Raw genomic sequence first — 18,330 nt, 5'->3', positions numbered from 1 at the left:
TTGACACTGGAAATCATATTAATTTGATACAATGCCAACCTTTTCTAGATTGTTACAAGCAATATATCCCCATCTTCGATCTCGTAAACTCTTCAACCTTTAAGCCAATATCTTGTAATTCAGATAAATGCTTTGAGAATAGCTGCCAAGGAATTGTATTAGGAGACTTTCGTCGCTAGTGGTTTTTCATTTGGTGATGTAGCCAGTGAAACTTTCACTTTCTATTATAAAAATGGAGAAGGAATTTCGTTCCCAAGTATTTTTTTTTTTTTTGGATATGGTCACAGATCCAAATCTATACCAGTGAAACCTATGATGTCTGCCATAATAGGGCTCGACGCTTCTCATGCATCTTTAGTGGCGCAACTTAGTCCAACATTTGGACAAAAAATTTCCTACTGTTTTGTGCCAAGGGCACAATTAGATATCCCTAGCAAACTTACCTTTGGTGACAATGCTTGGGGATCGGGGAGTGTTTTCACTCCACTTGTTGTTAAACCTACCTTTGTGTACTATTTCTTGACCCTCTTAGGCATACGGGTTGTTGAACAACAACTGGATCTTGTTGCTAATCCCTCTACTGTTTTCCAAGAGGGTAATATTGTGATTGACTCAGAAACTACTTATACTTTCCTTCCTTCACCATTCTATAACCAACTTGAAACATTAGTGAGAGAAGTCATTGAAAAATAACTGTGGGTTGACAACTCATCATCTGAGTTGAGTCTATGCCAAAAAGATCTAAAAGGCATTGATATTCCTCCAATGAAGCTTTATTTTTATTGAAGATTATGTGCTATTATCAATGGAGAATATAATGCCATTCTTGTTGGATACGATTTAGATTGTCTTGATTATAAACAAAGATTGTTATGACTAAAAAAGATGCACATTTCCTGCACTTACGTTGAGATAGATGTGCGGGCATACCAAGATCGATAAGATTAGAATAAAGACATTCAGCCCAGGGTAGGTGTAGTCTCGGTGGAGGACAAGATATGAGAATCTATACTTAGATGGTATGGTCATATAAAGAAAAGAAACACAAATATTCCTACAAATAGGTGTGAGAGGTTGACCCTTGGTGGGTCTGAGAAGGGGTAAAGGTAGGCGAAAGAAGTATTGGAGAGAGGTGATTAGGTAGGATATGGTGTTGCTTCAGCTTACTGAGGACATGACCCTTAACAGGAAGGTGTGGTGGTTGAGAATTAAGGTAAAAGACTAGTAAATAGTTGAGAGTATTTGTTTCCAATACTAATAGTAGTGGTTTATTCTTGTATTCTGCTATTGTTATATTTCTATTACTACATGTTGTTTCTTTCGCGTCCTTTTCTTATTATCTTATTGGTATTAGAGATATCATAATATCATCCATAATTGAGGTGTTTGTAGCCATCAATAACAATTACTATAATGGTAAAATGGAAAAAAATAACTAATTTTGTCTTGAAATTCTAAAATAATAAAATAATTTAAGACAACTATTAAGCTTATCCACCGTTTTCAATATTACTTCTCCGCTATCTTTTCCAAATTCACTTCGGACTGAGTTAGTACCAGACCCTCTAGGTGCATACTTTATAAACTTTTATGTCGGAACTCCTCCAAAGTTCCAACTGGCACTTGTTGACATTAGCAGCCATATTAAGTGGATACAATGCCAACCTTTTCTAGATTGTTGCAAGCAATATATCCCCATCTTTGATCTCGTAAACTCTTCAACCTTTATGCCGCTATCCTGTAATTCAGATAAATGCTTTTAGAATAGCTGCCAACGAACTATATTTTGAGACTTACGTTGCTAGTAGTTATTCATTTGTTGATGGAGCCACGGAAACTATCACTTTCTATTATGAAAATAGAGAAGAAATTTCTTTCCCAAGTATTGTTTTTGGATGTGGTCATAGATCCAAATCTATACCAGTGAACCCAATGATGTCTGCCGTAATAGGGCTCGGCGCTTCTCATGCGTCTTTAGTGTCGCAACTTAGTCCAACATTTGGACAAAAAATTTCCTACTATTTTGTGCCAAGGGCACAATTAGATATCCCTAGCAAACTTACCTTTGATGACAATGCTTGGGGACTGGGAAGTGTTTTCACTCCACTTGTTGTTAAACCTAACTTTGTGTACTATTTCTTGACACTCTTAGGCATACCGGTTGGTGAACAAAAACTGGATCTTGTTGTTAATCCCTCTACTGTTTTCCAAGAGGGTAATATTGTGATTGACTCTGAAACTACTTATTCTTTCCTTCCTTCACTGTTATATAACCAACTTGAAACATTAGCGAGAGAAGCCGTTGAAAAATAACTGTAGGTTGACAACTCATCATCTGATTTGAGTCTTTGCCACAAAGATCTGAAAGGCATTGATATTCCTCCAATGAAGCTTTATTTTTATTGAAGATGATGTGCTATTATTAATGGAGAATATAGTGCCATTCTCGTCAGATACGATTTAGATTGTGTTGATTATAAACAAATATTGTTATAACTAACAAAGATGCATATTTCCTGCACTTATATTGAGATAGATGTGTGGGCATACCAGGATCGATAAGATTAGGAATAAGATATTCAGCCCAGGGTGGGGGTAGTCTCCGTAGAGAACAAGATATGAGAAGCGAGGCTTAGATGGTATGGCATATGAAGAGAAGAAGCACAAATTTTCCTACGAAGAGGTGTGAGAGGTTGACCCTTGGTGGGTCTGAGAAGGGATAAAGGTAGGCGAAGGAAGTATTGGGGAGAGGTTATTAGGTAGGATATGGTGTTGCTTCAGCTTACCGAGTAGTAGTGGTGATTAGTAGAGAGTATTTGTTTCCAATACCAGTAGTAGTGGTTTAGTCTTGTATTCTGTTATTGTTATATTTCTATTACTACATATTGTTTCTTTCGCTTTATTTTCTTATTATCTTATTGGTATTTGAGCAAACATAATATCACCCATAATTGAGGTGTTTGTAGTCATCAACAATAATTACTACAAGGGTAAAATGGAAAAAAAATACCTAATTCTGTCTTGAAATTGTAAAATAACAAATATTTTGAGACAACTATTCAACTTATCCACCGTTTTCAATATTACTTCTCCTCTATCTTCTCTAAATTCACTTCGGAATGAGTTAGTACCTGACCCTCTAGGTGCATACTTTATAAACCTTTTTAATGGAACTCCTCCAAAGTTCCAACTGGCACTTGTTGACACTGGCAGTCATATTAATTTGATACAATGCCAACCTTTTCTAGATTGTTACAAGCAAGATATCCCCATCTTTAATCCCATAAACTCTTCAACTTTTTAGCCGCTGTCTTGTAATTCAGATAAATGCTTTCAGAATGCCAAGGAATTGTATTATGCGGCTTACTTTGCTAGTAGTTATTCATTTGGTAATGTAGCCCCGGAAATTCTTTCACTTTCTATTATGAAAATGGATAAAAAAATTCTTTCCCAAGTATTGTTTTTTGATGTGATCACAGATCCAATCTATACCAGTGAAACCTATGATGTCTGCCGTAATAGGGCTCGACGCTTCTCATGCTTCTTTAGTGTCGCAACTTAGTCCAACACTTGGACAGAAACATTCCTACTGTTTGGTGCCAAGGGAACAATTAGATATCCCTAGCAAACATACCTTTGGTGACAATGCTTGGGGATCGGGGAGTGTTTTCACTCCACTTGTTATTAAACCTACCTTTGTGTAATGATCCGACCGATCGTTTTGAGCTTTTGCACTTTGCTCGCCAGTTCTTGGGTATGACTTGCCCCGTGTGATGTATTATAACTTATGTAAATTGTTGGTTTTGATTTTCAGGGTAATCAGAATGAATTTGGAAGAAACAGTTCTCAGTTGAAGCTTAAAATTTGAAAAGTTTGACCAAGATTTGACTTGTTCGTATATGATCTTGGATCAGAATTTTTATGATTTTATTAGCTCCGTTAGGTGATTTGGGACTTAGGAGCGTAATCGGAATACTTTTTAGAAGTCCGTGGAAGGTTTAGGCTTGAATTGGCAAAATTGAGATTTCGGCGTTTTCTGATTGACAGGTGAGGTTTTGATGTAGAGGTCAGAATGAAATTCTGGAAGTTGCAGCAGTTCCGTTGTGTCATTTGGGATGTGTGTGCAAAATTTTAGATCATTCGGACGAGGTTTGATAGACTTTTTTATCGAATTCAGAATTCAGAAGTTTTGAAATTCTTAGGCTTGAATCCGAGGGTGATTCGATGTTTTGATGTTGTTTTGAGCGTTCTGAAGCGTGGAACAAGTTTGAATGATGTTTTAAGATTTGTTGGCATGTTTGGTTGAGGTTCTGAGGGCCTCGGGTGAGTTTCGGGGTGGTTCCGGACCATTTCTAAGCTATTTTTAGCTGCTGGTTTTTGGCTACAACAGTGTTCTACGCGATCGTGGGGAACTGGAAAAGTGATCGCGATGAGTAAAATGCGAAAAAAATGTCAGTGCTTCGCGATTGGGATGAACCTTCGCGATCGCATAGAGTAAATATTCTGCTGCACTAATCCAAATTTGGAGGCTTATATCTCACAATCTATAAGGAATTTGGAGATGATCCAAAAATAAAAGTTGTAGCCCTTTGTGTTTAGGTTTCAGAAATGTAAATTAATTAGAATTTTAAGTGGTGTACAAAATGTTATGGTGGTTACACTATAGGCTGTCCGGGAAGGGTTTAGGAATCTTTAATGCACAAGGCTGAATTTGGAAGCTTATATCTCGCAATATATAAAGAGTCAGGAAATGAAAAATATATGAAATTATAGCACATGGTGTCTAGTTTTCAGAACATCAAACCATTTGTCATTTGGAGTTGTGTGCAAAAGGTTATGACCATTATACTAGAGGTTGTCCGAAAGAGCTGGGAACTTGTTCTTCGCGATCGCGAAGGGCAAATTTTGGGCTGAGAAAAGTTGTGCTTCGCGATTGCAAAGCATTTTCCACGATCGTGAAGAGTATATACTTGGGCAGAATGTTTTAAAGACCTATTTCGCGACTTTGAGCCCTTTTTCACCATTTTTGTACGGGAAAAGAGCTTGGATGCGATTTTGAAGAGAGGAAATCATTGTTCTTCATTGAGGTAAGGATTTTGGACCCTAAAACTTGATTAATTGTGATTAAGGTACAAAAATATCAGTGTAAATTCATGAAAATCAGTAGAAAAAGGTGGAGTTAGGGCTTGAGATTATGAGACCTTCTAGGGATGATTTGAGGGGTCAAACGAACTCCGATTTTCGAGTTCTTTATATGTACGAACTCGTGAGATGATGAAGAACATTTTGGTATAAAGTTTGTCCAGTTACAGGATGCGGGACAAGGGGTCAGGTTTTGACCGATTTCGGATTTTGTGCTTAAAATCGATATTTTTCAATTGGAATTCATTCGTTTAGCATAATTTGATGATAAAAATCTGAACTTGGTAGATTTAGAGCACTCGGAACTTGGTTCGAGAGGCAAGCGTGTTGCAGAATAGCTTTTCGGGCTAGTTTGAGGTGAGTAATGATTGTAAATGATGTTCTGAGGGTTTGAAACCTCGGATTGCACATCGTGGTGCTATATTGAGGTGAGGCACACACTGGATGACGAGCGTGGGGTTGTACACTATTGGGGATTGTGAATTGGTCTATCCCGATTTGATAATTTTACCGCGTATTTGATTAAAAACTATTTGCTAACATCATTATTTGGGCTGAATGTCATATTTGGGCCTAGTGCCAACTATTTAAACCCGTCGGAGATTTTTGTTGATATTTCCTCACTGTTTTGACTTTATACTTGAACTCAGTCATGTTATTTTCCACTCTTTTCAAAACTCAGCCATGTTTATTTTGCTTTAACACTTGAAATGATATCTCAAATAATATTTTGGGCTGAGCATCATGTTTTACTGTTGCCCGAGTGGCTTATGTGATTTTTGATTGAGTAAGGCCGAGGGCCTATATTGTGAGGATACTTTTGGGTCGGGCTGCACGCCACATCAGTGAGATACTGATTTGATTATGAGGCCGAGGGCCTGAGATATGTACGCCATGAGGTGGCTTGTTGATATTGATATGAGGCCGAGGGCCTGTTTATGATGCCACGAGGTGGCTTGATATTGCGCTTGGGCGGTAAGGGGCCCCTCCCGGAGTCTGTACACCCCAGAGAGTGCGGGTACCCATTGTGATGTGAGATATAGCCCGAGGGGCTGATATTGTATAATGTGATAGTCTGAGGAGCTGGTATTGTTCTATGTGATTGCCCGAGGGGCTGGTACCGTTCGATGTGATTGCCCAAGGGGCTGGTATTGTTCTGAGATATTGCCTGAGGGGCGGAGTTATTGATATTGTGCCCGAGGGGCAAACCTTATGTGATTATCTTTCATATTTACTTGTCATTTTACCTGTTAAACTATGGTATTTGTGCTCGAGGGGCGGATTTCGGTGCTTATCTATACTAATTGTTTTGCATTCATTTGTGTAACTGTTGAAAAAGTCATTTTCAAAGAAGTTTAAACTGAGCTAAGATATTTTAAGAGATTTTTACAGCTTCACTGTTTTCTTACTGGTTTTTGAACTGCTTCTATATAGCATCTTGATATGCTTTACGTGATTTCTTACCTTTCAGACTTTAGTGATTATTACTCATTGAGTTAGAGTACTCACTTTACTCCCTACACCTTGTGTGCAGATTCAGGTATTTCTAAAACCGGTAGCGGGTATTGGCTGACTGGAGGTAGAGTCATCGGAGTTTAGCAAGGTAGCTGCTGGCATTCGCAACACTTCTTTTCTCCCTTTTCTTTTCATTAGTCTGTATTTTGTACCTTTCAGACTTTTTAGTTGTATTTATACCCTAGTAGATGCTCGTGACTTGTGACACCCCGGTATCGGGCTGTGTTTGGGTTGCATTTCGCACTTTATATTATCTTTTGTTTAGTTTTTGGCTTATTTACTCATACTCAGACTATTTGTTAATGTTAAACTATTTAAAACGGAATTGGGTCTAGCTGGCTGGCCTTGTCTTCCCGAGAGGTGTCATCACGACCGGGTCCAGGTTTAGGGTCATGACAAGTTGGTATCAGAGCCTAGGTTACATAGGTCTCACGAGTCATGAGCAGGTTTAGTAGAGTCTCGCGGATCGGTACGGAGATGTCTGTATTTATCCTCGAGAGTCTACAAAACATTTAGGAAAAACTTCACATTCTTGAATTCTTATCGTACGTCCTTGATTCAGCTTGAAATGTAACTCTTTGAACTCCTTCCACGCGTTCGTGTGCGCGCATGAGCGCTCAGTATCATATGTGCATCGATTGCTTGTGATTCCCTGATCGAGGGGCGAGATGTGATCTCTGTGAGTTGATGTTGGGTCAGTCTGGAGGACTTGAGGCCAGATTTTTGCCTATAGCTTGAGCACCAAGGTGTTGATTGTGTGAACAAGTGTTTTGAGCTTATATGTTCGGTAGTGTCCCTATTAGTTGGAGTGATGGTTGGATAACTATGTGATGAGTATGTTAGTACTGCGAGATATATCCATATGATTTGGAAGCGATGAGAAGGGTCTGCTGGAGGATAGAAGGACTATTAGGTGCTTGAATTCCATCTTGATTCGAGGTATAGCCCCGTGTTATGGGTGTGTGAAGAATTTTTTCATGTTTTCCTAGTTGTGAGTGAAGTAAATTCCATGTTGAGGTATGAGTTCAGACTCAGGAAGACTAAGTGACTGTGTATAGTTTATGACGGTGGAAGGTATATAGAAATGTTAGTTGGAGGCAAAGTAGGTGGGTTGTCTCCTACGGAGTGTTTTGAAGTTGTGTGATCCTTATGTTTTCTATTAGAAGATCTCATTTACAAGTGAAGTATATGTGTTGAAATTTAAATTTGGGTCGCTTAAGAGAGTGGGCTTGACTGTTGCGAGGATGAGTGCGAGATTTGCAAAAGAGTTAAATTCTAGATGATCCATGTTTTCACAAGCTCATAAGGGATTTGAGTTTAATCTCACTATGGCACTATGACAGCAATAGAGTATATGTGTTATGAGTTATTGAGTATGTTTTGATCTATGGCTTCGATCTAAATAGGGGAGTCTGTTGTTGGTTAGTTGATTGCACAGTTATGTGCTATGTTAGTTCCAGTTTGAAGCATAATGGTAAATCAGTTATGGCCTACGGAGATGGAGACCGAGGATGGCTTTAGTAAAGGAAGGTTTTTACAAAAGTTATATTATGATTTATAGGTGTATGAGAATCACGAAATATCTTGAGTGGTCATTGATAAAGGGTGTGCGGTGCATAGAAAAGGAAGTGGCTTGGTTGCATTAAGGTAAGGCTACATTCTGTGGTGTCAGAGTGCTAATGAGGCACAGGTTGTTCGATTCGTTTGTTCAGACTAATTGTAGTTTGAGTAGAGTGAATAACTCGTGGGAGTGGTTCTAATGTGTACAAGATTCTACATGCAACAATGGGGTGTTTTAAAGTTGTATATGTGGTTAAAGACTGAGTTTTCATTGGAAGATGTCAAGACTTGTGGTGTTTTCTATATTAATTATGGGATTCTATGTATCAGTATCAGGAAGGTAAAGGTAATGGATTTAGATTTGTAAGAAGTTCATCAGAGTAAAGTATTTTGAATATGGTGCTTTTGGGAATATTTAAGAGAATACTCAGCGGCTTATGAGCCTTGAACAGTGTGGTGTTATGCTTGGGTCTCGTATGGTAAGTCTGGGTTGAGGAATTGTGATGTTATAGCAAGAAGGAGTATCAAATTGATGGTAAATCAGAAGGGAGCTCGGATGGATGGGATAGCTTGGTAGTAGGCCAGATCGGTATGGTAAGGATATGATTAGTTCATTGGGTGTTTACGAGGTAATGAGTTTCTACGGGTATTTCGCGGCAATGCTCTTAGATTTTAGTGGCTTGCATAGGTTGATTGAGTTAGGAAGATTCAGTCATGACGGACTTGCTTGTGCAAAGGGGAGGCAGAGAGTTCTCGTTGATATCTACCGTGGCTAAAGATGTATATTTTCTACTGGCATGAGGAGCGTGGGATGCGTAGTGATTTTCTTCCAGATGGGTTCAATGGAAAGTCTTGGTTGGTTGGGTACATAGTTGCTAGTTGGCTGGCCTCGTCTTCACGAGAGGCGCCATCGCGATCGGGTCCGGGTTTAGGGTGCTTTTTTATGCTTTGTTATCTGTGTTTTGTGGTATCGGATTGAGTCCGGAAGGAATTTGGTGAAGTTTGAGACACTTAGTCTCTTTTAAGAAGGTTTAAGTTGGAAATGTCAATAGGATATTGACTTATGTGTTAGAGGGCTCGGATATGAATTCTGATGATTCGGTTAGCTTCGGAAGGTGATTTATGACTTAGGAGTGTGATCGGAATGGGTTTTGGAGGTCCGGAGTAGAATCAGGCTTGAATTGGCGAAGTTGATATATTAGCGATTTCCGGTTGATAGGTGAGATTTTGATATAGGGGTCGGAATGGAATTCTGATAGTTGCAGTAGCTTCGTTGTGTCATTTTGGATGTGTGTGCAAAATTTCAAGTCATTTGGACGTGGTTTGGTCGGGTTTTTGATCGAAAGCGTATTTCGAACGATTTTAGAAACTTAGGCTTGAATCCGATGTGTTTTGGGTAATTTGATGTTGTTGGAGGTATTTTGATGATTAGAACAAATTTGAATAAGGTTTTAGGATGTGTTGGTGCCCTTGGTTGAGGTCTCGGGTGTCACACCTCCTTTTTTACTACACCCTCGGAAGGGTATAAATAAAAGGAGTTTTTTCAATTAAAGGACAATCGAAACGGGATTTATTGTTAAAAGATTCAGAGTCGCCACTTGGGAGATTTATGGTGTCCCAAGTCACCGGTTGAATCCCGAATCGAGGAAAACTTGACTCTGTATTATAGTCCGCGAACCAGAAATCCGAGTAAGGAATTCTGTTAACCCGGGAGAAGGTGTTAGGCACTCCCGATTTCCGTGGTTCTAGCACGGTTGCTTTGATTATACTTGTCTTACTAAATTTTCTAATTACTTATTTTCAAACCTATGGGCATCTACCCCCTTAACCGTTTTTATTTTCTCAATTACTATTATTTATGGAATTATCTTTAAAAAATGAGTCACGCGTACGTGTACACATTTCATTTGGCGCGTCAAAAATCGTGTCACGCGTACGTATCCACAATTAATCACGTCATATTATTAATAAGATTGTTTCACCCAAAGTTGCACGAACGCATACCTTGATTTTAATTTCTGGAATCGTAACTATGTCACGCGAATGTGTACACAACCACGATAATTTATTAAGTCGCCTTCATTGCAAAATAAAGAAAATAAAGGGGTGCGGCAGCCAAGCTAATGCCAGAAACAATATAACATGCTACTATCACTTTCAATTTTTGTCACTTTCTTGCTCTCTTGATCCAATGTTCTTTTAATTCAATTATTCATTGCAAAAATGGTCCAGCTTGGACACAATACATTAGCAGAATACACGCTCAACCAATGGCCACACATGCAAACTCCGTGTACTCTTAATCTTCGAGATTGTTGTAAGGCCAAATTTATGAACAAAATATTATTGGGGGAAAATAAGCTAGCCAACATGATCTATTACATGGCCAAATTCCTTGTGGTCCAAAACCCACCTTATGACCCATTCTTATTCCTTGCCAAGAAAAAATCAACTCCAATTTTTCATTGGCCCGATTAAAAGCATTTATTTAAGAACCAAGACTACATACATTATAGTGGAAATAAAAACTAATCAAAATAATTTAAATGACAACTAAAACATGATACTCAAACAACATAGAATCACAAATCAACCAACACGCGCACCAAGCTATTATAACACAATGAAATGAGAATTGAAATTGAGAAATGGACCTTTTATTGATGAACAAAGCTGAAAATTGCAAATCAATCAGGCTAAGCCAAGCAACAATCCTTGGACCGAAACACTGAGATTACGAACTGGAACCTCGAATCGACCGCGCCCAACTGACCGGAAAACCCAATTAATTTAAAAAAACTCCCAACGAAATATTCATAGAAAATGGAATAAGCTACTGCTCTTAGCCGATGTGGTCATTGAGACCCGAACTTGACCTTTTGGAAAGCTCTTAAAATCAGCAGAATTGCGAGCCACTATATCGTCAACTTCTCTGAACTCCTTTAACAAAGAATCAAATGCCTCCCTTTTGTCCTTGTGTGTATGTGTGCCTTTTTTCTCTTTTTTTTTTTTTTGCTTTTAAATTCAAAGACTGTCGTTTTTTGTGCATTTCTTTTTCCATTTTAATGATGAAAGCAACAACGTTAACAAGTCCATTGGTGTAGATTCAATGAGCACTACTGAAAGATGATGGAATTAAACGCCTTGCCTTTTTCGCTATACCACTAAGCAATTTTCGGTCATTTCATCAGCAGGAGGGGATCTAAAGAAGATAGATGGGATCGCTGGAAAAGTTGGGGGGTCTCTTTTTGGGTTCTGCGGCTCTCCTTTTTTGTGTAGGCTAGGTCTATTTTAGATGTTAGATACTATATATAGGGGTAGGGATTAGGTTGGGGGTATGGGCCTAGGAATTATGGGTTAGGGAATTGGGCCAAAGACTAAAAAAATGGACTATAGGATTTATAAAGACGGGATAAACAAACCTAAAACTAATTCATCCTTCTAAAATTATGTACAATTATAATATAAAATATAAAACTAATTATAATTAATTGAACCAAACTATAAAACATAAAACTATTTTTGTGTTTTCAAGATTATATAAAAATAAAGATAAGGTACTATTTTTTGTATATTTTTTTATTTAAATTTATGAAAGATACGTAAACTAAAATATTTTTTGTAATTTTTATTTTTATGACGAAAATAAAGTAATGAAGTCAAAAATAGTTGAAATAGTTATATAAGGCCTAAATTAAATATTTACGTGCTAAGATATGGAAAATCTTGGGGAGGGTCAAAAATCACATGTCTACAGCTGCCCCTCTTTGACTGGAAAGACGAAGTATTTTCAGACAAAGAACGACTAGACAGGTTTTTCTTGATCCGGCCCTTATTTGGAGAGACTAAAACTAAGAAAGAGGGGAATGTGACCGAGCTCTAGTATCTGAGTTGCCTACATATCCTTGGCTATAATGGAATCAGGTCACGTGTAGTTCCAAAGTGAGTGCGATGATGGAGTATGCCGAGGTGGACAGCCGATTGAGGTACCGTCGAGGTTCCGGTCCGCAGTCCCGCTATTACATCAAAATCAAAAATGAAAAAGACCAACTAAGCCTACCAGCTAAGAGTTACAAGATTCCTATCTGTAAGTCTTCTGAAGCTTGATCTTGAGTTTTAAATGGTTCTTCCTACAGACTTTGGATTTGAACCTTGATGTTTGCTAGTTGCAGGTGCTAGTTCGTGCTTCTTCAGTTTTTCAAACCAAAACGGGACATGCAGAGCTTGTGACCTTAGCCCTGTCTTGAGCAGCTCACATCTTTCATTAACTTCTGCATTTGGATTCACTTCTTGTCTTTCTTTTTGTTTTTTTTCCTTTTTATTCTGGATTGTGACTAACTTCTGTTGATCATCTCGGCCTGCTGACTTGCATTCTTAACGCGAGCTTCTTTTGTTGCTGACCTGAATTGCATTCTGAATTGAATTCTCTTATTTTCCAAGCGGGCACCTGATTGTTGAACTTGAATTGTCTTCTCTTGTTACTTGACACTATTTTCCTTTGCACCTTGAACCATTTTCCCTTGAAGCTTGAACTGTCTTCCTTCGAAACTGCTTTCCCTTGAAACTTGAGTTGTCTTCCCTTGTTCTCCAAGTGGGCGCCTGATTGCAACAAAACAGACAAAACAAAAGAATTTTTTTCTGCCCCAGTTTGCACTAGGAAGATTTGTGAGTTGTTAGCAAAATTGTAAACCACTTGTACTATTGATGCAAAGATGAGAGTAAACTAAAGAATAGACTAGGAAAACTATAAACTAAGCTTGACTAAAATAAAGATTGACCCTATTCTCTAGGCGGGGCCCTGATTTCAAGAAAACTAAAAATTGACCCTTTTATTTAAAAAACCAGACTTCCTTCTTTTTCCCTTTTTTTTTAATTTTTTTCATCATTTTTTTTCAAATTCATACTTCCCTTTTTTTTTAAAAAAAATTATTATCCTAGGAGAAAATTCATCGGACTAGGTTTTCTGAGATTTTGACCCTAGGAGAATATTCATCAGACTAGGTCCCTTTTCTTCTTCTTTTTTTTGGTATCTTAGGAGAAAGATTCATCCGACTAAGACGTTTATCCTAGGAGAAAGTTCATCAGACTAGGTTTTCATATCTTAGGAGAAAGATTCATCAGACTAAGATTTTGTATCCTAGGAAAAAATTCATCAGACTAGGTTTTCTATCTTAGGAGAAAAATTCATCAGACTAAGATTTTTATCCTAGGAGAAAGTTCATCAGACTAGGTCTTCTATCTTAGGAGAAAAATTCATCAGACTAAGATGTTTATCCTAGGAGAAAGTTCATCAGACTAGGTTTTCATATCTTAGGAGAAAGATTCATCAGACTAAGATTTTGTATCCTAGGAGAAAATTCATCATACTAGGTTTTCTATCTTAAGAGAAAGATTCATCAGACTAAGACGTTTATCTTAGGAGAAAATTCATCAGACTAGGTTTTCTTATCTTAGGAGAAAAATTCATCGGACTAAAATTTTGGTTGGGAGAAAATCCATCAGACTAGGGCTTTTTACCCTAGGAGGAAAAATGTGAGTGCAATGGCAACATTTTATTCACATTAGCAAGACAAATAAAGGCAAAAATTTGAGAAACATCCCTTTGTCGGCTCTTCTCTTCTTTTCTTTTCTTTTTTCATTTTTTTTTTCTTCTCTTTTTTTCTTTTCTTTCTTTTTCTCTTTTCTTTTCCCCTCTTTTTCATTTTTATTTGAACCATATTCCTTGCACTGCTTTGTTCCTGTTGCAAACAAAGAAATTTTTGTTAGTTTTGAAAGTGGTGGTCGGTTTGTGGCCTTGAGTCTTGGGCAACTTGGCTTCTGCCCAATCAACTTGAGTCGGTCTCAAAAGACTTTTGTTCTACACCAACTCTGATTGTTTCACACCCATTACCATTTGTATTTGCAGCTCAAACACCATTATTCCAACCAAAGATCTTTGCTTAGGTGACCTTTTCCGATATCTTGAATGACTTCCTGCTTTTTGAGCAATTTGTCTGACATAGAGAATCACAAGTTATCTTTCTTGCGCCGAGTAGGTTGACAGGGGTCTTTTGGGGAGGCATGTGCATGAATCCTCAAGTCATGTTGACAGTAACAACTGAGTGTGCTGGCCAAATTTACTTTATACAACTGAAAAGCTAGTAGCAGTTTTGAAATCTTTTCTTGCTTGTTTTGACGAAGACTGACTCAGAGTGGAGGACACAATGGTGCAAAGAAACAAGTATTAACAAGAAATGCCCCTGTCAGAAGGACAGAGGGAAGAAATGTTTTTTCTTTTTTTTCAATAACTAGCCTTAATGATCATGACATGCATTTTGAACTTAACGGCCGATCTACCAAACTAATTCAATCTTCCCTTTCACCATTTTTATGACCTTTGACGTCGGGCTTGTTTATGCTAATTCTTCGCATCAGCTTTATGACTCGCTTTTCGACTAGTGGTGCCCTGAGGAGTTTTCACCAACAAGTCTCTCTCATTTATTCATCTCTTCTTACTATCGCCTTACAGTGCCCGTAAGTGTTTTTCACTAATAAGACTCTCTCATTTTTCTTTTCTTTTTCATTCCATTTTTGTGAGAAACTCGACGGTGTTCTACGTCATGTGACAACCGTTGCTCATTACATGCTTCTCTTGGCATTCTTGAAGGCATATCGAGAGGTATTTATTTGGAAGGATTTTGGATAGGGTTGGAAAGAAAGGTCGGCATGAAGGCTCAAAGTAAACTCAAAATGAGGGGTTATGGACTTACAACTCTTGGAAGCGACTCTTCTACAAGTGAAATAAAATCTTTGCCCCAGTTTCAGCTATTGGGGATTTTTCTGAATTTTTCTTTTAAATTCTTATTTGGTTGGACCGAACCGTGAGGCTGCCTACGTATCCTTTTTTTAAGGAATCAGGTCGAACGTAGTTCAAGCATCTGACCTAAACTATTTTTCATCTTTCTTTCTGTTTCTCTTTTCCTTTTTTCTTTTTTTTTCTCTTTTCTTTTTTTTCTTTTTTTTTTGTTGTTTGCCCCAGCTTCTATTTTTGAGGGCATGGACCTTTGATAATTCCTTTTTTTTCACTGAACTTTCTAAGAATTACCCCAGTTTGTACTTGGGACATGAATTTTTTTTTTTGACTCTAAACTTGATTCCAAAAGAGGGTAGTCAAAGAAAAATAACACAGGCTCAAAAGGGGTACCAAAGGATATAAAGTGTTTGGGTAGTGGAAAAAGGGCCTCCCAACCTCAAGAACGTCAAACATGGTATCTTTTCGCGATCACAACATTGACGAACATGTCTGTCTTCTTGGTGTGTCGTGGTCACAAGACATTTTTTCATCCCTTAGTGACAAACTTTCCAACAAACATCAATTGATTAAACATCCTCAAGCCCGATCTTCCCAATGATTTGAAGGTGAATTTTACTCGACCTTAATTCCAAAGTATTTCAACTCTTTATTATCCTCGAAACTGTCTTTTTCTCAGTTGTCCAATTCAAGCTTAAATAATTTTCTAAGATCTGGCCAAAAATTCCGCATGCATGTCATGTCATTAAAACTAGCGGGAAAAGAACTAAACATGGAATGACACAAAAGGAAAAACTGTATTTTATTGAGTAAAAAACAAGTCAAACAACCTAAAATTCGAGTTACAACCCTAAATAACCCGGCTAATGAAAATAGCAAAAGAACAGAAAGACAAGACTCACACAAACGAAATGGAGGGATAGAAGGGTTTGACTCAATAAAACAAATAAAATCTGGATCACAACCCTGAAATAACCCAGATAATAGAAAAAACATCAAAACAAACTACCAAGATTCCTTCCTAGTGAGGAGGGAATGACTTTACAATTGCTAAGCTTGACATTTAGCCACAAATTTGCTCATCAGAATCAGCAGAGCCTTCTCCAATTTCAAAATCATTAACTTCAGTTAGCAAATTCTCGAGAGGATTCTCATACTCCATGTCACCACGCATCATCCCCACAAGGTGTGCATCATCATGTACAGGTAAAGGATTCTGCATGATATTTTGGGCGTCACTGTCTTGGATCACAATCAGTTTTTCCTGGATCATCCTTTCTATTCCTCTTTTCAAATCCCGACATCTTTCAACATTGTGCCCCTGGGCATTGGAATGGTATTCACACCTTTTAGAAGGGTCAAATCTTCTTGCACGTGGGTCCACATGATTTGGAGTAATAGGTGCAATCATGTCATAATGCTTTAATTTCTCAAACAAGCTTGCATAGGACTCTCCTATTGGTGTAAAATTATCTTTCAACTTTTGTTCCCCTTTATACCTCTGGCCTGGATGTGGGTTATAGGGCACCTGAAAATTTTGTGGAAGCTGGTGGAGATTTTGTGATGCTCGTGCTCTCCTTCTGGGTGTTTTGATGGCTGGACAACATACTGATGTGGAGCGACAGAGTATCGTGGGTTCTGAGGTGGATAGCAATGCTCAGGGGAGTCATGGAAAACTTGAGGAGTCTGCTCATACCTTCGAGATGTTCTCCTGGGACCTCTTCTCGACCCTGATGTCATCATGATTTCTTCAACCTTCTCATTTATGTCGCTAAAATTATCAGATTCAACCCGGACAGCCTGAGTTGCGGCTTTAAAAACTGCTTGACTTATAATTTTGCCTGTCTTAAGACCATTCTCTACCATTTCTCCCATTTTGATTGCTTCCGAGAAGGATTTGCCAACTACAGACATCATGTTTTGAAAGTAATCTGGCTCTTGCGCTTGAAGGAAGACAGTGATTAGCTCGTGGTCATCCATGGGTGGCTTAACTCGAGCTACTTGCTCTCTCCATTTAATGGCATATTCACTGAAACTTTCACTTGGTTTCTTTTTCAGGTTTGAAAGGGAAATGCGGTCTGGGGCAATGTCGATGTTGTATTGGAACTGTTTGACAAAGGCCTGTGCCATGTCATCCCAGACATACCAGTGAGACGTGTCTTGATTGATAAACAATTCGGAGGCTACTCCCGTAAGGCTTTCCCCAAAATAAGCCATCAACAATTCTTCATTTCTTCTGGCACCTCTCAATTGATTGCAATACCTTTTCAGGTGGGCTATGGGGTCTCCATGTCCATCATACTTTTCAAATTTGGGAGACTTGAAACCAGGCGGCAAGTGGACATCAGGGAACATACATAGATCTTTGAAGGCAACACTCTTTTGACCTGTCAACCCTTGCATGTTTTCCAACCGTTGTTCTAAGCTTTTCACTCTTTGGGCCACTTCTTCATGTACCATCTTTCGGGCAGGCTTCTCAACGTTTGCAGGAAGATCAAATGAGTACGAGTGGTATTCAGGAGAGTGGTACTGCTCTTGATGTGTAGCAAATTGTGACTCATGACGAGGCTATCCTTGACCACTGGCCCATGCTTGACACATTTCGGTCATTTGTTGTTTCAGCATTCAATTTTTCTCAAACACAGTAGACTCTTGTTGAACCCTCTGACCCTGAGTCTCTTGAGAACTTGTAACAACTTCAACATCAGTTATCATTTTTCCTCAGATCTTGTGTTTTCGGCTTACCACAAACCGACCACCTCAACTTTCTTCACAATTCAAAACAAAACATGTTAGAATGGACTCAGTCGGTCCTTATTATTATCAACATTTTTCCTTTTTTTTTCCTTTTTTTTCCTTTTTTCATTTTTCTTTTCAATGGTTGATCGAACCTGATGTAGGTTGCCTACGTATCATGTGGGAACATGAATCAGATCTTGCGTAGTTCGGAAAGATCATGAATAAAGTAAATAAACTAACTTTTTTTGAATTTTTATTTTATTTTTTCAAAAGAAACACTTATAAAGAAGAAAGGGAATATTTTTGGATTTTGTTTTTCTTCAGCATTTTTGCAAAGAAATATTTTTGAATTTTGAATTTTCTTTTCAATTTTGAAAGAAGAATGAAAATACTTTTGGATTTTTGGAAGAAATTAAAAGAAAATATTTTTGTATATTTTTTAAAAATAATTAGGGTCTAAAAGAAAGGCTTCCTAAAGAAGCAAGGAATGAAAAATATTTTTTGGATTTTTGAAAAATTGGGGTCTAAAAAAAACCTTTCTAGAGAGGAAGTAAAGGAAAATATTTTTGGATTTTTTTGAAAAT

The 18,330-nt window shown here is 38.0% G+C and overlaps 2 protein-coding genes across 2 annotated transcripts; both read left to right on the top strand.

Annotated features, from left to right (window-relative positions):
* Window positions 1-315: 315 nt before the first annotated feature.
* On the top strand, window positions 316-693 carry LOC138872444 (aspartic proteinase CDR1-like). Its single transcript, XM_070150450.1, has one exon. It carries the CDS (start codon window positions 316-318, stop codon window positions 691-693), a length of 378 nt encoding a protein of 125 aa, XP_070006551.1.
* A 454-nt stretch (window positions 694-1,147) lies between these two features.
* Window positions 1,148-2,313, top strand: LOC104226057 (aspartic proteinase CDR1-like). The gene is made up of 2 exons (XM_009777938.1): window positions 1,148-1,213; window positions 1,750-2,313. Exons 1-2 carry the CDS (start codon window positions 1,148-1,150, stop codon window positions 2,311-2,313), a joined length of 630 nt encoding a protein of 209 aa, XP_009776240.1.
* Window positions 2,314-18,330: the final 16,017 nt, after the last annotated feature.

The sequence above is a fragment of the Nicotiana sylvestris genome, chromosome 1, assembly GCF_000393655.2.
Source record: "Nicotiana sylvestris chromosome 1, ASM39365v2, whole genome shotgun sequence".
Taxonomy (NCBI): Eukaryota; Viridiplantae; Streptophyta; class Magnoliopsida; order Solanales; family Solanaceae; genus Nicotiana; species Nicotiana sylvestris.
The sequence above is the reverse complement of the archived record's forward strand: the minus strand, read 5'-3'. Positions and strand labels throughout refer to the sequence as shown.

What these genes read in the sequence shown, in the direction of transcription:
- LOC138872444 (XM_070150450.1), top strand. Translation starts at nt 316, where the DNA reads ATGTCTGCCATAATAGGGCTCGACGCTTCTCATGCATCTTTAGTGGCG.
- LOC104226057 (XM_009777938.1), top strand. Translation starts at nt 1,148, where the DNA reads ATGGTGTTGCTTCAGCTTACTGAGGACATGACCCTTAACAGGAAGGTG. An exon ending in TGTGGTGGTTGAGAATTAAG is followed by an intron (nt 1,214 to 1,749) that starts GTAAAAGACTAG and finishes CCTGTAATTCAG; the next exon opens with ATAAATGCTTTTAGAATAGC.